The 26,084-nt window shown below is 42.8% G+C and overlaps 4 protein-coding genes across 4 annotated transcripts in view; 1 reads left to right on the plus strand and 3 right to left on the minus strand.

The window, feature by feature from the left end:
- Positions 1 to 1,396: 1,396 nt before the first annotated feature.
- LOC139917622 (protein lifeguard 2-like) lies at positions 1,397 to 6,727 on the minus strand. Its single transcript, XM_071906797.2, has 12 exons — positions 6,631 to 6,727; positions 5,332 to 5,422; positions 4,934 to 5,022; positions 4,714 to 4,778; positions 4,516 to 4,569; positions 4,355 to 4,405; positions 4,229 to 4,268; positions 3,827 to 3,864; positions 3,462 to 3,549; positions 3,196 to 3,291; positions 3,040 to 3,093; positions 1,397 to 2,945 (listed from the first exon to the last, which is right to left on the minus strand). The coding sequence occupies exons 1-12, from the start codon at positions 6,643 to 6,645 to the stop codon at positions 2,796 to 2,798; spliced, it is 831 nt and encodes a 276-aa protein (XP_071762898.1). The 5' UTR covers positions 6,646 to 6,727; the 3' UTR covers positions 1,397 to 2,795.
- Positions 6,728 to 7,524: 797 nt separating this feature from the next.
- slc61a1 (solute carrier family 61 member 1) lies at positions 7,525 to 10,772 on the minus strand. The gene is made up of 2 exons (XM_071906795.2): positions 10,665 to 10,772; positions 7,525 to 10,215 (listed from the first exon to the last, which is right to left on the minus strand). Exon 2 carries the CDS (start codon positions 10,126 to 10,128, stop codon positions 8,683 to 8,685), a length of 1,446 nt encoding a protein of 481 aa, XP_071762896.1. The 5' UTR covers positions 10,129 to 10,215; positions 10,665 to 10,772; the 3' UTR covers positions 7,525 to 8,682.
- Positions 10,773 to 11,349: 577 nt separating this feature from the next.
- On the minus strand, positions 11,350 to 23,548 carry nr1d4a (nuclear receptor subfamily 1, group D, member 4a). Its single transcript, XM_071906782.2, has 8 exons — positions 22,983 to 23,548; positions 16,879 to 17,190; positions 16,666 to 16,754; positions 16,426 to 16,570; positions 13,616 to 14,184; positions 13,312 to 13,497; positions 12,984 to 13,194; positions 11,350 to 12,872 (listed from the first exon to the last, which is right to left on the minus strand). The coding sequence occupies exons 1-8, from the start codon at positions 23,002 to 23,004 to the stop codon at positions 12,676 to 12,678; spliced, it is 1,731 nt and encodes a 576-aa protein (XP_071762883.2). The 5' UTR covers positions 23,005 to 23,548; the 3' UTR covers positions 11,350 to 12,675.
- A 2,175-nt stretch (positions 23,549 to 25,723) lies between these two features.
- Positions 25,724 to 26,084, plus strand: part of rarga (retinoic acid receptor gamma a) — a 45,782-nt gene continuing 45,421 nt past the window's right edge. Inside the window, exon 1 of the mRNA XM_078288006.1 lies at positions 25,724 to 25,738. The gene's annotated coding sequence lies outside the window, so the exon portion shown is untranslated. The remainder of the gene's footprint in view (positions 25,739 to 26,084) is intronic.

The raw sequence follows: 26,084 nt of genomic DNA on the forward strand, positions 1-26,084 counted from the left end.
AGCATAGAGTATCAACTATCAATCACGTCACAGCTGCCAACATTGACTTCTGAAAATAAACATTTCCAGCACACCCTGCAACAGACACGCACGCACACAAGCTCTTCGTTCACAGTTGTAGGACAATTTTTTTGTGGCTTAGCTGAATTTATTTATGTTTTGAATCGTAGCTAAATAGAATGGCAATTTCTATGCCGAATATCTTTTTGAACCAAACTCTGTTCTCAGTGAAGTTCAAACACCCCATTATACTTTCATCTTTGTGACAATTAACAATTAAAAATTAAGGCAAAAAATCTAAAATGGAAAACCAAGAGGAAACAATGTTCAGTCTGGAGGCTCAATAAAAAAATAAATCACCGTTCTCTTGTAGTTACTTACGGTTATCAGTTTTATTTTCTCATTTAAAATTTGAAAAATAGAAAATTTAGTGCAATATGATTAGGCGGGAGCACAGAACTTGAATGGATAGAAAGGACACTTCCTCATGGTAATTTCCTTTGGCAGCCTGATTTACATTACAACATTATCAAGCATTATATGGCAGCCATTGCAGGTGTACCAGTCAAATGACAATAAAGAGACTAGATTTAATGACCGTTCTATCACTTCAAATTCTATGAGCGGGAGGCTAGGCGGGACAACGGACTCCACCGACCAATAGGCTAACGATCCATCCTCCGCTTTGGGTTCTCCTGCCAATCAAACGACATGCATTTTTTATTTTTTCAAATGACAAAAAACAAAACAAAATCTGACAAAATTAAAAAGCGAGCATTAAATCTCAAATTAGCATTTATTTATCTGATGGGTAACAAATTGAGATTTTAGAATATTGCACTGGAGTTTTCCAGTTTTCTATTCAATATTGAATTGTAAAACTAAAAAGACAAGACTTATAGGCCTACTGACATTTCTACTACATCATTGCTTTGTTTGTCTGTCTCGCTCTTTGCACTGAATGTGCGACGGCGGCCATAGAGCTGTCCGATGCGTAGCTCACCGATAGGACTGGTGTAAAAAACCCAATTAACTCTAAATGAGAGTTCTTCTGAAATACTGGAGATTAAAGGGATGTGTTCATCACAGCGGGAGGGACAGTTTAAGAAAGGGAGAATCCGGTCTGCAAAACTCAAAATAGACTGCCCATTATCCACCATAGCCTAATTACCATAATTTGTTAGAATTTTGTAGGCCTACTATTAGGGGCCTAATCATTTTCAAGAAGTCACGTCAAATGGTGGATAATATATTTTTTCTTACAATCAAGGCTAACAAATAGTACAGGTAATGCAGAAGTAAATTAGAGGTAAACAGCAAGTGCCTTCATTCACAGTCACCCTTTAATAAATTAATACTGTAACACCAAGACTACAGTGAAATGTAGGCTACTTCTAAAACAATACATCTAATCATCAAATAAACAACAAGGTATTCCAAGGCCACTTTAGAAGGATAATAAATTCATTTCAAGCTTCATTCTATATCACACAAATAAATACTTTCTGAAATGTAACATTCAGGGCTTTCATAGAAAAATAAAATTCAAATCTCATGAAATATAGCCTTCCAGACACTTTTTCAAATTATCAAATGCAGTAAATTGTCCATGCATGTATGGCACTGTCATCATGTTGTTTCACCATGTTGCCACTGCAAACTAAAAAAATTAAAAGAATATCAGCATTAAAATGATGATGCCAATAGTTAATATCAATAAAAGTCTGCACAAACTAGCTAAATATCTACAGTGAAAAATTTAGTCAAAACAATCTTCATTCAAAAGATTTCAGCTTCAACCACAAATCCTCGAGAAATTGCTTACTAATAACAAACATCACTGCAATGTAAATGCAGCGAATGGCAACTTCATAGTTAAATATTACAGAACAAAAATCAGTAAAAAGAGTTTGCCTATACACATACAGAGAATATGAGCTACAAATCAAGGCAGAGATGAGGCAAAATCCCAAATCCCATAAATCGCATAATTTTCAGACTGTCATTCAAAAACCAGGAAAAAACAGGATGTCGTCGACCTTCATCAACTAACTTTGTTAAAAACAGCCAAGGAAGTCCTTGTAATGCACAGAGTATTGTGACAACATCAGAACAGGATGGAGATGAACACCTACACTATAGGCAATGTCTCTAAAGCTTTTGTTTTTGTTTTTTTCGGCTGATGATTTTCAAGGAACATTTTGTGCTTTCGCTCACTAAACCAACACCCACAGCAATAGTCCAATGGTAGGATGAATGTACATTGGCATAGTTATGGTTCCTTTCTTACAGTCATGCATAATGTATTGTAGATCAGAAGTAATGACCTCTTACAGAGCTTTGACATCTGTTGTTAGATTTATGACATCTAGGTATGGATACAAACACGTCGATATAGCTTTAGATGGATACTCAACATGTTTTATCTACGATTTGATACTCTACGCCTTATGGGAGAAGATCACTGGATGTTTCTGGTTGGGTGAAGCTACCAAGCTAACCACGCAATACGGTCTGGATCCATTACATGCTAGAGAGAGGGGTGAAGAGTTGTAGACATCGTGGGAGTAGATGCTGATCATCTCTGGGTTATCTGTACAAGGGATTCACAATATTTTCATGACCATATCAGTAGCGGGCAAAAAAAAGAAAAAGAAAAAAATACAACAACTGTTATAATTGGAATCATCATCACCACCACCATCACCAAAATTTGAGAAGACGGTTATCATGTTGGCCAGATTTCCATATCGGTGAATCCCTAGTCTGGAGATCAGAAAGGGAGGTAGATGGGTTTACTCTCTTTTTGTTCCAAAGATTTGGAGGAAGAAGGAGAAGATGTAGATGATATCTAGGTAGATATTGAGAGTGGCGAAGATGTACTCTTCTGGACTCATGGTGTAGCGCTTGTTCCCCATGAGGAGCTGGGTGTCAAATGCCAAGAACTAAAACAGAAAATACAACATAAAATAAAGACATCTCTCTTTGATGCTGATGACCTACAGTATATGGCTTTATACTGTGAACACATACACTTACCATGGTAAACAGTATGGCTCCCAAGGCAGCGTAGACAGCATCCAACCAAGGTACCTGATGTGCAACAAAGGGCTTGATTAGATGTGATTCCACTATATTGATCATCACATTAAGACACAACTGATGAAAGTGCCTGATCTGGATAGTTGTGCTTACATATTGAAAGGGGAGGACGAATGCCAGCACCAGTCCAGAGATGAACATGACCATGCAGAAGACAAAGAGCACGCCTTGGCATGATGTCACATCAATCTGGATGGACAAAGGACATGAAATCAAATCTATGTTAATCAAACAACATGAAAAACAAACACAACTCTCGTTTTTCCACTCTTAATACTGTATGTTTCAAATGTAATCTGAAGTATAGAAAGGGAGAAATATTATTTAAATAATGTATTACCGAATTTGATTTTGCTCACCTTAGTTTGGAAGCTGAAGATAGTGACAATGAGACAGACCATGGCTGTGATGCCTAGACACATCACCACTGACTTGGTGTTATAGAAGCTATTAGAGAGAAATGTGGAAAACTTGGTCAAGATGTGTTTTAAGTAATTAAAAATGAGATACATAACACAGTTTTATATACCTGTTTTGCATCACAAGCCACACAAACTGTAACCCTACATACCGTAAAGGAAACACACTGCTATGTCGTTTACATGGATGCAAAAGCCATCATGCTGGCCAAGGAGACAGTCTGCAGAAGGCATGCAAAGCAATGACGTTGCAAAGTAAAACAACAGACAACCACATAAGACATTGAGCAGACACACAAGTGTACCTGGACAACATCCCTGTCATGTAGGAGAGGGAGAGGGTCTGTAACAGGACAGACAGTCACATGAAAATGTAGGAATTTAATCAACTGTCACTCTTCAGATAACTACAGGTCTGGAAAACAGAAACTCTCACAACATCAATTCATTTTGAGATCATTTTTAACTGTCAGCTTACTGGCAGTTATATAGTAAATCCATATCATTTGGGGCGTGAATGTTACACATGAACTAAAAGGAGACAGCTTTTATAATCTGTGAACATACTGTATACAACGCTCAATCGTACAGTCTTTATATTTGACTTGAAAACACCGCTCATCGTAAAAAAAACAAAAACAAAGAAAAAATCATGGTTATACACTATACATATAAAGAAAACACATGAAATAGAAACTTGTACTTACAAAGATGCCAAGTAGAATCAGATTCCATGGAAACTGTCTCCTGTAGGAGTAAAGAAGGATCTGAGTTGCAATATTTTAGGTGAGTCACAATTTTTTGTTGTTGTTCTTGGAGAAATGACAACTTACCTTGGTGCGGAACAGCAGGACAGAGTCAGGTATGTGACAAAGAACACAGCGCTGTGTTAAACAAGAAAAACACATCTTATTAGATACTGTATGTCATAAACCAACATTATACAGAGAGACTCTGTGTTACTGACTTGAGACTGACTAAACTTGTTACTTACTAAGAGGCCCAATACCAGCCTGGGTTGGACTGAATGTACTCCTTCACAGGATCGCTAAAAACAATAGAGCCTTGGGTAAATAAATATACAACCCAGTGGATTTTTAACAACAGACTTGCTTATTCTATATTGTTTAACCGGAGAGAAAATGAACAAGATGATGAACTGCAACATCTAGTAACTCACTGTAACACTCACCAGAATGTGAAGAGAGCCACAATAGCAAGAGTGACGAAAAGTTGGATCATCAAGATGGCGTACACCTGAAAGAAGGCAACTTACTATGAAAAAACATTGCATAATGATACATGGATCTGCTCAGTAATGTTAATGTTAAAAGCATTCCCAACAGAGCTAGCACACTAATTGTTTCCATAATGTAGCCTAACCTACTGATTTTAGGACAGAGTTTTGATACCTTGCGGATGAAGATCCTCCTGATGTTCTTATCATCCCAGGTGAACTCTGTGAGCATCTCAGCATCACTGTAGCAGGGGGTGCTGGTGCCTATAGAAAACATTAATATAATAACACTTTTTGGTGGTTATGATTTATCACTTTTTTTTATCCAGCCAACATATAAGTAATCCCATATTTGTATGTGGCCTGTGTTTATCAAGGCCTTCAGAGTTGGGGGTGCTGACCCAAATCCCCCTTGTGTGTCCCAGTTATTGTAAAAGGTAAAATCAGTTCTAGATCAGCAGTACCACACCACCCTGAAACATGTTATAAATACCGGCAAATGAGTTTATTCTTGGAGATAATGACCTGGAGTAACATGATGATAAAATACATGTGGAGAAGGTATAATCATACCGGCAGTGGCTTCCTCGTAGCTGGGAGGCGGTGGAGACACCGAGGCCTGTTCGCTGGAGGTGCCATTGGTGGTCTTGTTTGCAAGTGCAAGCTGATAGCACAAAATATAAACAGTTTTCCTTTAGCTTATAAGACGCATAATTCCTCTTAGGTGAGAATCAATCAGTAATCAAATAAAGACGTTCCCTGGCCTGTAGATTGAACCTCAAATTAAAATATCTGGTCCTAAGTGTAAAATGTTTCCAGTCCTGAGGTTACGTCTCTACAGCTATAACCTAATGCTTCATAGGTAAAGGCTGTTCCCAAGTCTGTCAGTAAGTGAGTCAAATAGCTGGTCTGACCTAATATATTGAGCTTGTACATACACCCCTCTCTCCCAGAGAATATAAAGGTATAAAGCATCACATGACATCATTCATACTTTTAAATGATGAATAACTAAGTCAGAGGGCAGGAGTTTCTCAATCTGAGGAAATGGAAAGAAAAGTACAGACTGAACTAGATCATCACAGATTTGCAGATGTTTGGTAACATCTTATGCAAAGCGATTAAGATTGAGTTTGATGAAAGACTGAGCAACAAATCTGGTCCCAGCTAATTGAATTGCGTAATCTGATGGACAGTAAGGAAATGACTTGTCAATCAGCCACAGGGAAGTAGCTTATGCAGCCTGCGTAAGACGCTTGATTGATGACACTGATCCTATTGATCGCTGTACATGACAAGGCTGTAACAGAGGTAACGAAAGAAATGGGTTGTCATGGTGACGCAACATGGAAAAACAGCCTGTGACGCATTTCACTCATATAGTGAACTCAAGTAGAAGAATCACAACAATGGCTTAGTTTTGAACAACAGAAATATACCATATTCTTATTATTATTCTTATGAATTCTTCATAAACAAAAAAAAACAAGATTCAATGAGTATGTCATTGATAAATTAAATGACGAGCCACTGTATGTGACAACTATTGGAATTATGCAGGACCCTGTGGCTAGAGATATTAAGCTGCAGCACACAAAACTACTCTTACATTACACTATAACAATATTATTAAACATTGCAGTGTTTCAACTACTTAAATCACTCAGATTACAAAATCTAGTGTCGAACAGCCTGTACTACCATTAAGTAGTCCACTACAGAGAGATGGAGCAGAAACACGCACATCCAATGACTGTTACATAATCTAACCCAGATGCAGTGATTCCCAATAAGAGCTCAGTGTGTCTTCATTATTGTTAAATACTGAAGGAAAGACGGATTGAATGAGTTATGATTAACAGAAGCCCTTACCTTGCCCTGTGTCATGATGCCCGTCTCTCTGTCTGTCTTTCTGCAGACGGCTGCTTTGTTTTGTGTGTGAACCAGTCACTGAGCCTCTGGTGTCCCCTTTCTTGATAGTGTGGTTCTTGCAGAGTCTAACAAAAAAGGACTGATAGTTGTGAGAAAGGACACTGGATTGATAATGTTCTCCTCTCTTGCCTGCTCAGACTGAACACCCTCTGATGATACAGTGGCGTAATCCAACAACAACGCAGTTAGGACTCGCACAGATCCCCCCCCCTCCCTCACCCACAGAGGGATATTCTAGCAGCATCCAGGTGAAGCTGCAGCATAGAGAGAAGCTGGGACTGTACCACACCATCAGGAAAAATGGGGAAGATGGTGGCTTGCATAGTGCATGACAATATGAGCAGAGAAGAGAAGGAAAAGACCAGAGAAATCTGGAAATGTGGTCTGCAGTGAACACAAGGAGGGGGGGTGCAGGGGCTAAATCATTGATACTTTCAAATGATTTCCTATCATGGGAAAAACCCATACTACTAGGGCTGAAAAATATCCAATTCTGATATCATATAACATGTTTTGCTGAATACTACTATGATATGAATTGCAATGGGTAGGGAATGTGCTAACAGGTGTTGATACTTAGGATTTGTTAATTTTGAATAAACTCCAAAATCTTCGCTGACTAATAATTTGAACACTGTGTTTATTAAGAGGGAAACATCCCCTCTAACAAATATTGGAAATTTAAATAGCTGATATTTTTGGGGGCATTTTGGGGATTTGTTGGAAACACCACCTGCCACTACAGAACAAAATATAACATGTGGCCAACATCCATTAATAAGTCACAAAGTGGAAATGATAGTAATACAAAGCAATTTATTCCTTCTGTACAATATGTACAATTTTATTAAATGGCACAAAGGCTAGAGAAAATATAGATGGATAAAAAAACAAACAGTATTTATTCAAAACCAAAATGACCTGTTTTGCTCTTTTCAAGAAGAAGAGATAACATGTTTTATAAAGTGTTGTAAAAGATTTGACATTCAGATATTGGTCCACATGCCATTCATAACCTCATTTCTTTGGATACGGATTCAGCTCTCTGGAAGCTCCAGTCTTTTCATTTCTGTTTCCTAAGATAAGTTGAAACTTCGGTAAAACTTTATTTGAATAGTCCAATGTTGATACTCAACTATCAGGTGACAAAAAGTAGATTTTCAACTAATTGTTTATTATTTGGTGCATCTCCACAGACTGCCTAACCCGGACCTTAGCCTAACCCCAACGCTAACTCTGACCACAATTTTAAACCTAACCTGAACCTATTTCTAACATTAACCCTAACCCTAAGATTAACCCAAGCCCAGACACTGAATATCTATAGAACTATAGACTACTTCTATCTATAGACTACTTTTATCTATCTTCCATCTTTTATCTATCTATAAACAAATTATGAGTATCACTTGAAACTCAGTAGACTTGTTAGTGACACAATATAATCACTTGATAGGAGGTTTAGTATCAATATTGGACTATCCAAATAATGTGTGACCGAAACTTCAGCATTAATGATCCTTGTGGGGAAATGGACTATTTCCATTCCACCACATCAACATCCTCCCATCTGCCTGTGGGTGGACACAATAAAGCAATTACATGTTATCTGAAATTGTTAACTGAATGACACAGGGGCTTATGCTGACAAAGTTTCCAGCAATGCACTTGACAAATCAAGGTAGATATGGCCGTGTTCCCAGCTATAACACCATCTCCTGGAGCATCATTATGCAGACAGACAAGATCAGCTAATGTTAAGAGCAGCCAGGAAAGCAAATAAATATAAAACTGTAACGTGAATCTAACTATAATCTACCCAAGCAGCCCTTATGGACTATGATTTCTTTCAGTGCTGCATTTTGGCAAAACATAAACTGATGAGTATTCCTGGAGGTGACATGAAAATTCTGCTTTCAGTCATACAAAAACTTCACAATTCATTTGAGGCCAGTGAAGCAGTAACTGGATTTCTGGTCCACCTCCTGCTCACTACATCTCCCCCTCCCCTCTGGCTCCCTCCAGTCTCAGGTCTGTGTCGTTTCTGCCCAGGGTGAACAGACTCACCACAGCAAGGAGAGCTGCCAGCATCATGACTGCACAGCCCCCAAACATGTGTCTTGTGCCGCTGCCTCCTTCCCCTCCACCTGTTCCTGAAACCTCCCCATGGAGCGCCAGCAGCCCTAGGCAGGCCAGCAGGTGCAGAGGTAGCCGGAACCAGGCCAACACCCCAGCCCGCTTCTCCTCTGGGATCACCCTGCCCTGGAGAAAGCTGACTGCAGGGAAGTAGAGTCCACAGGCCAGCTCCAGCAGCAGGAAGGCCAGCAAGGATTCGTGAGGTCTAGGCTGGCCTGGGGCAGTGGAGAAAGTTAGCATGAAGAAGGAGAAGAAGGCCATCAGCACGGCCAGGCAGAGCAGGTGGCCAGGCTGTAGACGGTAGCGAGTGGAAGTGGCTAGGCGGTACAGCAAGGAGCCAGCCATGCTGGCAGCCATTAGACAAGAGAACACTATTCCCAGAGGAGGTCCATGGGGGTCCAGCACAGGGGTCCACAGGAAGACAAAGATGTAGAGGACACTTTCAAACAGAGCCTGCACTCCACCCAGGAGCATGACTCTCCTGTCTGACAGCAGGCAGCGCAGTCCCTCTTGGCAGCTGCGCCAGAACCGCACCCTGGCAGACATACGGGCCAGAGGTGCATTCAGAGCCCCGAGGAGCGGTGTTTGTTTGTCTCCCTCCCCACTTCCTTCGGCCTCCTCCTTGCCCCATTCTGTCAGCACCACCCAGCCACAGGCCCCCAGGCAGGGCACAGCCAGGAGAAAGGGAGCCACCGGCCCCAGGTGGAGCCACTCTGCCAGCATGTTAGCCACCAGCCCCGCTCCCACAGCCAGCCCGTGGTTCCAGGTAGCAGCCTTGGTGAAGGTGCTGGGGATCCACTCCTTGGGAAAATCATGGACATCTACGTGCCGGTGCACGTACCAGGACTCAAAAGTGGTAGAGAGCAGGGATGTGGACAGACCCCCCAGGACACGGCCTATGATCAGAACAAAGTAGTCTCTGGACAGCTTGGTGAGACAACAGGCTGAGTAGGACAGGCAGAAGAGCAGGCATGCCTGTCTGCGGCCCAGGGCCTGAGGGAGCCAGCCTGCAACAGGAGTAAACAGAACACAGGAGGCCAAACCACACACATACAAGATGGCTATTTGGGATTCCAGGAAGCTGTAGTGGCGGTAGAGTTTGTAGAGGTAGGGGCCCTGGAGCCAGTCTGCCCACAGGGCCAAGAGGTACGCCTGCAGGAACAGACCCTGAAAGCGACGGAAGGCTGGATTGGCTACAGCTGTAGGAGCAGGCTGAGGAGGGGTGAGGCGTCGCGCTGTGAGCTCAAGGCCAACACACAGGGCCAGCAGGAAAATGATGGCAAGATACGCTGTCACCAACATAGTGTCAGAAACTCTGTCCACTTGAGGTCAAACCTGAGGTCCTGGTGGTTCTTCAGCTCTTCTCTATCTAATGTTATCTCTCAAAACCTGTGGAGAGACAGGGTGGACAGTTGTGTGGCATGTATGGACAGTAGCACAAATCATAACGGTACAATTACCACTGAATTAATCCCTCTCGATCTATTTGCCTTGTTGACAGACAGGTAAGACAAGCTCCAGTAACTCGTTTATGAACGAGAAAGCTGCATAGTTAGAGGACAGCAGTCAAGTTTCATCGGCACTAATGGATGTCAGCCTGTTGTCAGTTAAGCCAAACAATTAAACGGATAATGTTGCCGTGTGTTTGCTAGTCAGCAGGGTTTTGTTAAGATGCTAAACAGTTAGCTTGTTTTCATACCAAGCTAACGCGTCAGTTGACGTGTGTGCTAACGTGCTACTAGCTAACCTAGCCTTTAAGCTAAAATCGTTTTAAGTAGCGTCACCATCCTAACATTTGTGTTCGATAGTGACATCTGAAGCTATATAATTTCTCTTACCATATCGTTTGAAACTCGTCCCATATCACTTCCACAGCGCACTGAGAGGTTATATAAAACATCACTGAGAGTTGGAGACATAAGTAATTGTTGTCACCAGGATGTGCAAACAACAGATCACACACTTCCGGGTTCGACGTCATTTCACCACAAGGTGGCCCTGTTGCTGCGTCTTTTGATTTCAAGGTTTTAGGAGAAAGGATAAAGTGGAGTATGCCCTGACCTGCGGTGATTTATTTATTTACAAATGAATGCGTCGTTATTTGAAATAGGTAGTTCCTGAAAACTAGGTCGTGATGTTCTCACTTTTGCTGATCAAATCTACACCTGGATAAAAATAGTAAAACAGGTGCATAGCCTATAACACATAATATAGAATACTGTTAACCCTTACACACCCACTGTCACGTTGTTTTCTTCTGTCATCCACATGTCTACGAAGGTAATCACCCTAGTTTATATGCTGTGCACCCTAATAACCCTAGGATATTTAGTCCTGACCCTGTGTCTTGGAGAATGACAATGTAGGCGACACCTGTAACTTTCCTCAGATGTGCCAATGTACATTTTCAATTCTCATTCATTTCTCATTTCTGTGATCCCCATAATTGATCCTCACATTTTCTTTGTCTTTATTGTATTTTCCCTGAATGGTTACAAAAGAAAGACACACAAGCAGAACCAATAGGTACATAATTTCAACTTTATATCATTATATCATTTCTATTCAGGAAGAAAGATTTACAAAATGTACAAGATGTGCTCAATCAACCATAATCAAACAAGCAAGCAGTGAGAGGATCTATACCAATCTAATAAGATCCCTCACCCAAAAATATCTCTTGTGTTTGTATGACAAACATTGGGGGCAGAGGAAAGGGTGCATGTGGAGTGAGTGCTGGTGATTTCAGGGATTATGCTGGTTGGTTACATCATCTGATAGCAGGTCTGAGCCGTCTGAGAATCCCTAATATGTATTCTCCAGTGCAAAGCCCCCTTGGCATGGCCAAACCCCCACCCAGTGCAGGAAGGTCAATACATTCCTCTTGACACTGAACTCTTCTGTCAGATCCACCATATCAATTCAGTCATTAATACAGAGACATCGGGGAAACATAATATTTACAGCAACAAAAACAAACAAAAGAACTACAAAATCCAACATGCATGGAGAGTCTCCATCGGTCCTGATGTGATTCCAGATACGATACAATGACGCAGACACAATGTTTTTGTGAAATAATAATAAAATGCCATTGCCTTATTAACTTGGCATATTCAAACCCAAGGTGTAAAATGACACTTTTCTGGAAGATTATCCAAAAATGGTAAAAGATAGAATGGGTCCTATTGTGTACAGGTGACACGTTAAATAGTGGTTTCATTCCAGTACTAATGCTGATGGTATGTTTGTTAGTGAAACAGTGATACACAATGACCTTAATATTTCAGGTTTAACTATGTATTATATACAGGGTCCCTTTCTCTTAAACACAAACTGACACATATTCAGTCATCACAAATGGTCCCTAAGTAATAACTGTCTGGATCTACGATATAATTCTTTCAACTGTGGTTTAGTGATGGCCTGTTGATACGACTGTAGGAATAAGGAGAACTTAAGTGAACTGGCTTTTGGTCTTAAGTACACTGGAAATATTGAGTAAGTGCACAATTTATCTGTCCAAAAGGGTAATGGTAAGTCTACATGTTGATTTATGGTCTGACTAGAACAATGTCCCTCAAGAGGTCTTCAGGTGTATGTGTGTGTGTTTGTATGTGTGTGTGTGTCGCAAAACATCGAATGATGATCAACATTGAATCAAAAATATGTTCATCACTGCCCTCTTTTATGTTTTTGAAAAATACTTCAGATTGCACAATTCCTTGTTCCTCATTTCCAAGAAAGTCCCGCTCTTGGAAGATAATGAGTAAACGTGTGTGTGTGTGTGTGTGTGTATGTTTTTGCGTATATGCGTGTGCCTGTGTGCACTGTTCTTGAGTGGCCTGCTCAAGGGTCGATGCGGAAGGCCAACAGTTTGTCAGAGTGCAGATTGTTGAGGGTGCGCAGGTCCGGCAGGCGCAGGAGGAGTTTGGGGAAGAGGGCGCTGTCGTCTGGGCGCCGGCGGGTGATCAGGGACCGCAGGGCGCGGATCAGACCCTCCTGGAGCTGCTCCACAGCTTGCATGTCAGAGATGCCGGAACGGTCTGAGGAACACAGAGGATCCCAACGTGAGTGGTTGACAAAGACAATCACTGTGTTATTGCTCATTAACAAACTGTAACTTCTCTGTCACTCTTATTTCCCTGATCCCTCACCTGCAGAGACCAGCACCACAGCCATGAAGAGGGCCATCTCATCAGGCTCCAGCCCCAGAGAGCCCAGCTTCTCACTGAACTCAAACATTGCGTCCAGCAGGGAGCCCATGCCCAGGACCCGCAGGGTGGACAGGGGGTAAGTTTGGCCGTTAAGGAAGGTCACCGTACGCTCCTCAGCGTTGAATAACGTGCAGAACCTCACCATCAGAACCTAAGCACAGCCAAGAAACAGAGGGTAAGGGTTATTCAAATTCACACTCATCAAGAAGATTGACATATTTTGTATTCATTTTTAGCAATATAAATCATTTATAATGGAGGTCATTACCTGGAAGGTGCCCGACTTGAGCAGCATGACCTGGTCTTGCTGGCTGAGCTCTTGAAATCCTGGGATGCCCTTGGCGAACTCTACCACCTCTTTGACAGCAGGAGTGAAACACTGAGAGAAGGATTCCCATATCTGCTGACTGCTGCGATCTGCTCCTGATACAGGGCATGCATTGAGAGGGCAAGCCTGGGAGAGAGAGAGAGAGAGAGAGAGAAAACAAAGAAACAGTCATAAATTGTTGGCCAGACAAGATACAGGCTGTAACAAGAGTCTTTATCTACGTCATAAGTCTCCATGTACTTACCAGCACTTTAGCTCCTGCAGCTAATTTCCACGGGCAGGAAGGCTGATTTTGGGTTATTCCTGCAGTGGAATAATTGTTATGATTGGCAGATCTGCCCCTTTGAGGTGTGGTACCATTAGACTGGCCATGATTCTGATTTGATGACACCAAGTAGGCGTAACGACTGTTGTCCACAGTGGGGAATGTGGGCTGGTTGTCATTGGGGGCAACAGGGCAGCGAGCGACGTGGGCAGCAGGGCAAGACTGGTAACCCTGGGTGGAACTGGGGTGAGAGGAGACATGGGCATAACTGGCATCCTGAGAAAAGGAAGACGTGTTGTTGTTGGTGGCGATGTGAGCCCTCTTGGCTGCTCTCTCCTGGCTGCTGCTGGTGAAGATGTCACGGTAGGCTCTGGAGATGGCCCCGATGGCCTCTTTAGAGTTGCCATCTTCTGGGCTGGACGGGGTGTCCCTCACTGGAGATGAGTCCATGTCCATGGCAGCCGACTCATTTAGGCTGTTCATGTAGCTCTGCATCTCATCCAAAAGTCTTTGCTTCTCTCTCTTGGGGATGCGGCCAAAACGCACAGCTAGAGAAAACACAAGCAGTGAAGACAGATCAATTTCCACTCTCTGTTAAAACATGTACATTTGTTCTGCACATAAGACAATTAAAACATGCACACATTTTGTCAGTTTTGTATTGTCTCAATAAATGTTATCCCCAGGAGTTTTCTTGGTGGGATGGAAAGCCCTCTGAAACAGCATCAAGTCACGGAAATATAAGTACTCTCCATTGAAACCAAGACAAATTAATTTCTTTAAGATGCATCCTATCTATCCAGTGGAAACATTGCTCTACAGTAAATCATACAGATTGTGCATGGTTTGATTGGATGAACACTTTCCTCTCCTCACCCGTACACCCCCCCCCCCCCCCCGACCCCCAGAGTAACCATCAGCTGGAGAGGCTATTTATAGACCCCCCTGCTACCATCCGCCTCATCCTCTCCTCTATCCAGCCCTCTCTCCTTCTCCTTCTCCCTCCCTCTGTTTGTAAGTAGGGCAGTGGGGCAACGTGAGCGTGATGTCACTAGCACTGAGATCGAGACAGGGAGAGGAACGAGAGAGGTGGGCTTGAGGAGAAAGTAGAGAGAATGAGGAGAGAGGAGTGAGAGTGAGAGATTGTGAAGCACGGAAAGAGAGAGAGAGAGAGAGAGAGTGTGTGTGTGTGTGTGTGTGTGTGTGTGGGGGGTACATCTTCAAAGATGCCTGCAAAAACCGAAAGCACAAAGTATACACCATAACTCAAATTATATGAAAATATAGCAAAAATGTTCACAGGAGCAATAATATCAGTAAATGTATGTACCCTGATTCCTAGATGGTACACATAAGCAATTTAGATCAAATCATCAAAACATAATGATACCATGTTGGGTCAGGTGAGGCCATTTACACATTAGATACTGCCATGTTTATTTTATAAAATATCCAGTAATCTGTTCATTGCCTGTGGGATGCAGTACCATATCCCTAGATGAGGATACAGCCAATCATTTGGCATGAGATTAATCCGTCTCATCATAGTTAAAAAGAGGCAAAATGTGGACTAATGAGCTGTAGCTCTAAAAAAGATGCTCTGGTTAGAGGAAGCAAAGTATGCCATCATGCCAACGAACTTAAATATTTGCCTATATTGCAGAGCCAAAGTCAAACAGCTGCCTGATGTGAAATCAGGGTGTACTATTTATTGTGGGCTGCAGGCAGTTGCATGTGGTTTTCCTGTTTTCGCAATATCTGAAACAGAGCAAAAAGGGGTTTCTAGGTTGTGGTCCTTGAATCTATCAAGAATCTCCTCTAAGGGGGTCGACATGAGTGTTTGTTCTCTTACTGAGCTGCCTTTTGCGACCCTATTTTCTATGTGCACCAAAAGTGTCGAGCACATGCAGAAATAACACTAACCTCTTTACTAGATTAGGCAATGCAGAGCACTGGAGGGTGGAGATAAGCAGAAACCATACTGAGCGGAAGGAGACAGGCAAACTACACCAAGTAGGTCATGATGTATGAGTACACTATAGGCCCAATTCTGTATTGTTTTTCTAGGTCAGCCCAGCTATTTTCTTAATCTGTGATGATAGATGATCAATCAATGTTCAGCTATCAGAGCTAAAAGTAGGTGATGCGAGCGTCATGCCTGATAAATCCTGTCACAGCGTCAGGCTGTTTTCTGCATCCCTAGCTTAATTGTTGCCATATCCCTCATTAATTGCGGTAAGATGTTCTAAGGGCATACACAAGGTAATCAAGTTGACCCTGTTCCAATTTCCTAAAATAATTCCTGTGTTTGCTGCAGTTTTCCGGATGACAGATAGCTTCAGGGACTTCAAGGCTCCTATTCTCATAAATCATTGTCTGAGGGGGAGATGTGAGGGAGCTCAGGGAACATGGTGGGCACGTGGAGGGGGAGGGGCCGCATTGAACGAGAGTACAGAGGCAACAGAACGGGAGGATGCTGCAAAGGGCAAGAGAAAGACACTTGGAAACTTAGAGAGTGATATAAGCCTAGATGGTGATCTCATGTACTGCAATGACACAGTAGAAGGACAAGGCAGATGCAGGACTGCTGATAGAGTGAGTGATTGCGCTACTGGCACGATGACCTCAAAAGACTTTCTGCATTACATTCTTCACACAGACCTACATATCAGCACAGTGCCTCATTCTGGCTGCCCATTTCCCTGCTGCTTTGGCTAATCAGATCACTGTGGCACACTGGCAAGATCGCATGAGGGCCCCTCATTAAAAAATGTGTCAGGAAGTCTCACCATCTCTCGACATGCCAACGGAGAGGCATTTCTTGAAGCGGCAGTGCTGGCACCGGTTGCGGTTCATGCGCATGATCAGACAGTTCTCATTCTTGACGCACATCTTGTAGTTGATGTTCTGCTGGATGCTGCGGCGGAAAAACCCCTGGAACCCAAAAATAAATCGTCACATGAAAAAGACGCCTAAAAATAATCCAGTGTGGAATCATTCAACATGATTTTTTGAGCAGGGGGGCTTACCTTGCAGCCTTCACAAGCGTGCACTCCGTAGTGGAAACCAGATGCGATGTCGCCGCACACTTTGCACAGCAGGACCATCCCGCCTGTCTCTGAAGAGGGGTAAACAAAGTCAGACAGTCAGATAGATTGCCAGGAAAAACAACAGTAACAACACAGATCATTCAGAGTATAAATGACTAGATAAAAGCATTAGGACAGTGAGGAAACACTCACTGGTGAAGGTTCCCGGGAACATGCATGGCCTCTTTCCCGCGATGGGGTGTGCATACGTATGCTGAGGGGGGGCTGCCGCTGCTGCCGGGGGGGCGCTGTACACCTCCGGGAACTGGAACACCAGCTTGGAGGATGGGGTGGTGCAGCCGCCCGCCCTGTGTTTCAACGGCCCGATCTCTGTGAAGGTGACCTCCTCCGGAGATGAGGGCTGGGAGAGGGAAGAAGGTGACTGGGTCTGGTACCCGCTGGAGGGGCTGCCTGGGCTGGGGCTGGCACTGCCGGAAGAGCCTGCATACAGGATCACCCCACCACCTGCTGCAGTCAAGAGAGAGGGCAGAGGGCATCAGCATGACCTCACAGTTCAGGGGTTAGGGTGCAGGCAGTTCAAATTTGAGTTCATGTTCCTAATTACATATGTATAGCAATGTCATTCATACTTTTTCAAGTGCAAGAGAGTTAGCATGATGGTTTTTTATGCTGTTGAGATAAAATAGGAGGTAAAATGGCATCAGTTATACTACTACTTTGTACTACTGTCTGTCTTTCTTTTTTCAGTTGTTTTTCTTGTTTCCTGTAAAGCACTTTGTCAACTCTGTTTTTAGAAAGGTGCTATACGAATAACGTTTATTATTATTAATAATAAATAAAATTAATAATAATTTAATTTGGCCATGACAATTTGCTCTGAACGCCTTAGAAACTGTTCACTTATTCTACGCCGTTGAACGCGATGTGATGTAATGTTGCACAACCTCTGGGCAGCAGAGAAGAAGCTCAGAGAATTTGCAGCGTCGTTGCCTCATCGTGAGTGTAATAGGCACAATGGTGCGCTCGAGCGGATAGAGAGCGGGGCGCTAAAAATACTGCTGGTAGCACAGCAACAGAGCGGGCAGGATCCAAGCGGAAGCACCAACCAAGCGCCCGTTCGGCAATTAATTCCTGCGTCATGCTAATGCAGTATTTATACAGGCTGTTTAAATCTGTAGAAGTGTTTTTTGTCGTTCGGGGTTATCTCTTAAGTTTCTCTTCCCTCGCATCCTCTCTCGCATCTCTAGTCATGCGTTGTGGATGAGCCGAGACACGGCCTCACGTGTCTGTGAGGTCTGCTGCCTCCTCCGCTCCAATAATAGCCCCGCTCCCCTGGCACCGTGCCCAGCGCCAGCTAACAGCACGACACCTGACCGCCGCCTCACATGGACTCCTGACACGGTTACTGGCCGAACCAAATCCGCAGTCTCGTGTTGAAATACACAACAATCTCAAAGTCGGTTCTGTGTTTATAAACATACGCTAACTGGGGAGCGCCCCGAGGATGCTGTGGCACCGGGACGTAGTCTCACCCGCTACTGTTCATGCGCCACCAGCAGTCGGAGAAAGTGAGTCACGTTTTTGCCAAGGGAAAAGCCTATTCTACAGTTGTTTATGGATTTGACTGCTGGAATAATGCAGTGACAAGTCAGTGTAATAGACAGCCCAAGATAGACCAGAGAAGTCCAGAATAAAATAGATCATAATATGCAAACTGAAGGTCAATATTCTAAAGATAGGCTATACTTAAGTCTGATATAATCATCTAAATAATATGGGTCCAATATAAAATTTTATTAATCACAATTGGCCATGTGTTGGCACCAGGAAAATACTTTTTTGCCTGTTAGGGATATCCCACTTTCAAAAAATTTCCATCATCCACAATTCATGCCATGTGATTACAAACATATAGTGTTTCAACCAGCCCAACATTGTGTATGGAAAGTATGCATAAACACAGCAGGCCCATCCCTGTGTTGCTGTGTGTTGCCCTTTGCTGCACAAGGTATTTGTCTAGCTCAAGTGTTTTGATAATCCCTCAACCAGCACGTGTCGGTGGATTTGTTGACTCACTCCACAGCCACAGACCTAACAGACGCAGGCCTGAACCTTGCCTCTACCTGAGCTTACATGCAGACAGCCTGGGCCCAACCCCTCCTCCGCCCAAACACATTGCATGTCCACCTGAAGACTCACATGTGGGTATTTATGAATGGCCTTCCAGAGCCACACTGTGCCATAAATACTGTCAATTAATAATCTGTTTTACAGTCTGCTTTAGAGGAACATTGACTATCAAGATACGCTGGCTTGCATCAAACTCCAGGTTCTGATATAGGGCTACCGCACCTTTTGAGAACACACTTCAACCTTGGGGCATGGGGATTTTTTTCAGGTCATGAGTGCACGTTCCATAGGGGATGTCCCATGCATGAAGAGCCATGCACTTTCTCTTAAGCACAAGCTGGTCACAATTCAGGTCAGTGCAGACAGCATTAATTGAAGAATCAGCAGGTCCTCACTGCCCATCGTGAGCTTAGCCTACCCGTGCAAGCACTAATCTGCCTGGGACTAGGGGCAGGCAGGGAAACGTGAGCAGTGAGCACTTCAGAGGCACAACAATCACCCCTCCCCTCCCCTCCCCTCCTCTCCTCTCATCTCCTCTCCTCTATCCTATACCCTTCCCTTTGCTGGTTTGCCCTAAAATGCAGAGAAAGCCCCACATACAGTTAAAGCTGTCCATAGTGTTTGTTTATTCTTGCAGTGTAAAGTTTATATTGCCTTCCTGTCAGCTATGCTATAATAGAAAATTATGTAAAGTACAATGACAGCAATGAATGACAAATGATGTATGTGCTACTATATATTATAGAGGCCAATAAAAAGAGTTATTGTTTGCTGCTGAACATGGCTGATCTGTGTGAGCGCTATTTTGGTGTTTGCTGTAGACTTCACTAACCCAGGCTTGTGTAAGTAGGTCAATATCACAGAAACATGATAGAATGGTATTTCTGTGCTGTAGCCTCTCTCCAAACTGCTGCTGCATCACGCACTGCACTTGCACTGCCCCATGCAATCACCATCTGGTGGAATTAAATTAGTTTAAATGTAGCCTATTGCAGTGGATATAATTTCAAAACACTAGAATATGATATCAAGATATCATATAATAGGCCTATCATGGGTTTTATGATTATTTTAGACAACATTTTGCATTAGTGGCAGGCACACCCCTTTCAAACATGGATTTAATAACATCCATTTCAGGATTATCAACGATTTTATCAACAACAGAGTGGCAGTTTAATCCCCTATATCTATTTCAGCATCATTTGGAGAGCACAGCGGATGAGAGCAGCATGTTATGTTCAACAGGAGAGTCACGTTCCAGCTGAAACAAACCCTAAGCGGATGTGTGCCCTGAACCGATAAGTTCGGCACAGATGTTGCAGAGTCAAACTCGAGACATCTACAACACTGCGAGGTCTGTGATTCAAACGAGAGAGAGAGAAAAAAAAAAATTGCTTTCAATACAAGAAAAAAGGCGCATGAGGCGGGAAAACGTGACGAGAGACAAAGTTAATGCATGAAATCGCTGACCCACTGACCAAGCTCTCCCTTTCCATCACCGCAGGCTGCATCAACACAGAAGCATCCGTGAGAGCGCGGAAGCGGCGGGAGGAGGGCCCGGGAATCACGCGTCGCACGCGGCTCTGCAAGCGGAGCCACGTGAGGACGCTTTTGACGGTGCTTTCACTGGGAAGACATGGCGCTGCGCTCCAGCCAGTAGCCAGAACTTCTAAAGCCCGCCAGGGGCTTATAATTAAAGAGCCAAATGAAATAGAGCAGCATGATATGTGGAGGGGGTGGTCCTCTGACGGTGCACCACCAGCAGCACCGACTGCACCGTTTATCAATGCAACATGTCAGTTCAAAATGCGCTGCATCTCGTTTAGAAACAACACATCCAGGTGAAATGTGATGTGCGCCTATAGATCTATAGATCACCTGCTCCTATTGGAAGAAATGCTTGGATAGGATAATAGAATTGCCCTGATGTAAAATCACTACAGTGTTCCTATAGGGACTTGTAGAGTCTGTGGTACAGTTCTGACTTTATTGTGACTTTATCGTAGCCTACTTTTTGTATTTTCTAATCTCCTAAGGTAGTCTATCATTAGCCTATAATATGTCTATAATAGCCTATAATAGTCTAGCCTATATGATACATCGTTTATATTTATATCATATAGGCTATGATATATTATGTGAGACATGATAGATATTATAGCCTATTATATTTTTTCTAATATCCTTAATAATATCCCTTTCATAGGATTAGGCTGCTGTAATTCTTTTTTTTCGTAAGGGTGAATTCGGATTTGCAATGCCTGGCACGTGCACGTGGGTTTGCAGTAGCATTATCCGTAACTCACAATTACAGTTACTGTCCATCTCTGGAAAATTAATCAGTAAACTGTCCTGTCGTGGGACCCCCCCCCCCCCCCCCCCATAACGTGCAGGTGGAATGGGGGCTGTGGGTCAGCCTCTCTGGGGTCCGGTTGCAGTTGACCCCCACTCTCATTTAATCTGCTGGACTTTATGAGCCCGTATACCACTGCAGCCATATTTTTAGGCTGGGATATGATGATGTTTATGAGATTTGTTCAGACCACTGAACTGAACTCATGAGCGAAAGTGAAGTCATGTGCATTCCGTGCAATAACCTTATGGGAACAATCAAGGTCAGTGAACCTGATTCAAGGTGGTCAACCTTTTAAAATAGCTTTCATGTAGATGGATGGGGGGAAGAATAAACAACAATAGCCTCAAGGCGAGCCAAAAGATGCACTGTCAAAAACCAAACAATGAAATACTCTGTTTAATCTATAGCCTCAGATATTTCTTGTGACCCCTGCAACTCACCCCCCTGTGGATAAACAGTGCTTTATTGTTAAAACCATTAATAACCTGCCTGCCCACCCCACACACATAGCCTACAACGATGACTAATAGTATAACTATTATCCATGATCACTCCTTTTACAGCCTTGCTTGTTCCATACAGATCAGCCTCAGTGACTAAATGTAGGCCTGTGGATCAAATAAACAGTAGCCCAGTCATGCTGCGGTGAGTGGGTTCAGCGCTCTGTGGACCTGCCTTCAGATAAGTGTAACAGTCACGGAGCAGAGGCTGCGCCCATCACCTGTGCTGGAACGTGACCGCCGCTGTTGTAAATGAATCACCAGTCAATTAGGAGAGGACAGAAACCATGTGCAGCCTGACTCACCTCGAGGAAACGCTGCCTAATGTCATTTACCGGATGGACTTCCCGTGATTATTAACTTTTATGCTCCAGCCACTACCCTAATGGCCTTGATAAGACACCCAAAGACACCGTTTATACATCAATGTTTCCTTGTTTTTACCTCCTGAGCTGATAGCGAGGTGGAGTGTGCACTTAAGTATTGGCACCGACAGTTTATGACTACAGTGACAGCTACTGTAGCTCCACGTGAGTTTGTTTTCATGGGGAGAAACAGGAAGTCGCCAACACCACCACAACCACAGAAGATGCGTTCCGCTCTATCACGAGCGCAGTCGCTGCCTTTCGACATACAGAGCCTCAACTCAACCTTTTGACAGTTTGCATGACATCTGATATGTATGGAAAATAAAGCAAGCGATCTGATAAAATCAACTCCTTAATCCCGAGGATGTTCTTGTCTTATTATCGAACAACTCTATAGACTGAATAAGTTATCCATGTGCAAAAAGCGAGATCATGCATAGTTCTCAAAGAAATATAAAATGCTTCACTCAATCACGAACCTACAAAAATTATATTTCTTGCACTTATCGATACATGTGTTATTAAGAACTCATACTCATTTGCGCACAAATCTTTGCCAAAGTCTTACGAACAGTTATGCACACAATACTCAGAGATTAACACTGAACTTTGAGAAGTGATTTACAAAATAAATTAAAGCAACAGCATAAAATTGGAGAAATTCTGATTAATCTCAATAAATAAATTAATAGGTTTGTCGTTATATTAGTTAAAGCCATATAGCCGTTAAATTAGTTAAAATCATGTAACCGTTTAATGAAAAAAAAAGAAAAAAAAAAGCCAGATTCAGCGAAATTGCTTTAAACTATTGATTGTTGCCAACAACATGAATGACAACGCTAAACAAAGACAAATCAATCAATTCTGACTCTACTGTATTCTTAATTAAGCTGTCGCTGCCAATGTCACTAATATAATGATAAGTTTGATGTTACTCACCACCGCCAGGGCTGTTATCCATTTCTCTTGTTGGTGTTGATGACACTAAATTGACTTGAAGATCGATGTCTGAGAATGTCAATAGACTGGAGCAAAAGTCTTAGAAAGACAGGTGAGAAAGTCGAGAAACACCTGTGCGTAAAACACCTGCCCAATAGAGCACAAAATGGGAAGCAGTAATGGAAATGTGTCCACTGAGCATAAAGCTTTGCCGGTGAACTGTGAGGAGATCGAGCGGCGTGTCTCACTGAGCTCAGCTGTGCACTGGAGAGGTGAGCTGGAGAGGCTGGTGTCCCTAAAGATACCTGGATGCCTTCTGCGCTCTGGATTGTGCGCCTTGGTTCGAACGAGTGTGATGTTGCACGAGCCGAGAGCAAACGATTCTCATGAATTCCAAGAATCTAGAGTAGGCTAAACATGTCCGTGAATGACGCGTCAGGCATGACACACACACCCACTGATACAAACACCCACATCAATCACGTTTGCAGGTGAGTGAGAAATGTGACCGCCTTTCCGTCCCCTTCAACTTGTGTTGTGTCTGTTTGTGTGCGATTTGGCTCACTCTGCGGATCCCGCGAAGTCTTTTCACTCTCTCTCTCTCTCCTTTACCCTTTTGTGCATTTTCATTGGCGGGGATCTGGAGCTGAGGGGAGTTTGATGCGCTTATTCGACCGTGGTATGCGTTCAGTAAAGCCACGCTACATGTGCGCTCTGCATGTGCCGGGGAGAGCGCTGCCCTACTGACACACATTTTATGCAAAATACGGAGCGTGTGATAAGGAGGGATGGAGAGATGGGAGGATGAAGCACATGGACAATAGGCGTGGCTCACCGTGACTGCTTGCTCTCTGGCGAGCAGCGCTGCACACTGATGGTAAACACTGACCAATGCCAAACATCATGCCAGTGCCAGGTTTAAAGCCCATCTGCCAAAGGAAAATATAAACACACAGCTGCATGGGCCTAATGCGCCGTCACATGCAAACACTCCACTTAGTATATTCATTTTATTGCTGAAAAACATATAGGTTATATCTGATCTGATTATTTTGTCCTCACAACTCAACTCTATTTTGTCAACATATACACAGATTTGAGGGTGATATAATTTTTATATCAGTTTTCCAACTTATCCCAAATTTAAAAAGTTATCTGTTCTTTGTATGGAACAGACTATTTTTAAAGTCCTATGACGTGAAAATAGCCAACAGTAAAATCGGGCTCTATCTCAAAATATGCAGAACCTGACAATTACAGACAACCAACCTACTATTTTGTGCAAAGCGCCCCTTAGTGGCAGTTTATAGCAGTGACATATAAGCATGGGAAATACGTTTATATAGAGAGAAGTATATCCTCATATCTATCTATCTATCTATCTATCTATCTATCTATCTATCTATCTATCTATCTATCGGTTGGCAGTCTGGCCATCATAGTAGCCACAAATAAATAAGTAAACGAAGGGTTAGATTACTTATTAACTACTAATTAACAGATTCATTAATTAATTCAATGACTCATTGACCAGACTCAGGCTCGTAAACCAGCAATATTCCACATATTTGGCCACATGGTTTAATTTAATGTAATTTAAATTATGAAGTTTCTCCACAAAAATGTTGTATGACAATTTCATATTAGTATCAATCATGTAGGAGCGAAGAGACAGTACATTTCGACCTTATGTGGACCTTTGACCTTTGAGTCCTTGTCTTAAAATGGTGGGTGAATGAAGCTTGATTTCTCATTGAATAGTTACAAAATATGATGGATTGCATAACTACCTAAAAGAATCCTGTAGGCTAACTGATCATTGAGAGGTAAGGTTAGTAGTAAGCATTTATAAATCAACCAAAAATATTGCTTTTCCATATCAATAAAGTCAATAGGACTGATTGATGAAAGATGTATCTATCTATCTATCTATCTATCTATCTATCTATCTATCTATCTATCTATCTATCTTAATTCATATGTTGATTTTGTTTATATAGTAGGCCTATTAGTAATTAGTAAACATTGTCTTAGAAACATGCTTTATCAATAAAGAACATTATTGATAAACATTATTGACACACACACACACACACACACACACACACACACACACACACACACACACACACACACACACACACACACACAATTTAATGTCTTTATTTTTGCCGCTGTGTTTTATGTTTGTCTTGATTGTGAAGCACCTTATAAACGTTTTTAGAAGTGTTACACACAGAGAATTATCATTATTATTATTGTCATTACATGAAATCCAATGATGACATTATTATAATCGAAGAGTAGCGAGGCAGTCCGGATTATTGTTATGGCTCTTTCCACCTCGCCTCACCTTCACGGGCAGGCTCGTCTGCTGCAGTTCCCCTTTCCCCCGCTAGAGGGAACTGCAGCGCCAGAAATTTGCGCGGACGGCGGCGGCTCCCATCGACGCCCCTGTCTCGCGCCCGCAGTGACGGATTGGCAACACACGAAGGGGTAATTTGACAAATGACTGAAATGATCTCCAAAGCCCAAGATCGAGATATGCAAATCGCGCGAGCCTTCCGTGTCTTTACAAGTTGTCAAACGGCTGCGCTGTAATAGAAGATTTCTCTGAAGACTGTCCATGACTTTGTTTTGTCTTCCCTCACAGCAACTCCAGTGTGCGTGCGCTTGTCATCAAGTATTTATCTTTCAAACTTCTCGGGAATGTGTCTGCTTTGAAGCCGAGGCATAAACTACTCTAGGCGAAGAAGGTAGGACTGTGTATTTTACATAAATCATCTCCTGCCGTGATTAATTAGATCTAGAAGAATAAAAGTAGACAGGCTACGTCAGTCCGTGTGTGTATGGAAGACTCACGCACACATCATGAGAACACGTTATGGCAGGGCAGGAGATAATTACAGGCTGCTGGTACTGTTTGGGGACTGAGCAGAACAGAAGTCGCTGCCAACATACACACCTGCAAAACACTGCTTGCCTGAGGCTCAAAAGACAGTCATCATCACTGTCTGTCTGTCACCCATCCCATAATATCTCTCTCTCTCTCTCTCTCTCTCTCTCTCTCTCTCTCTCTCTCTCTCTCTCTCTCTCACACAC

The sequence above is a fragment of the Centroberyx gerrardi genome, chromosome 14 (assembly GCF_048128805.1).
Source record: "Centroberyx gerrardi isolate f3 chromosome 14, fCenGer3.hap1.cur.20231027, whole genome shotgun sequence".
NCBI lineage: Eukaryota > Metazoa > Chordata > Actinopteri > Beryciformes > Berycidae > Centroberyx > Centroberyx gerrardi.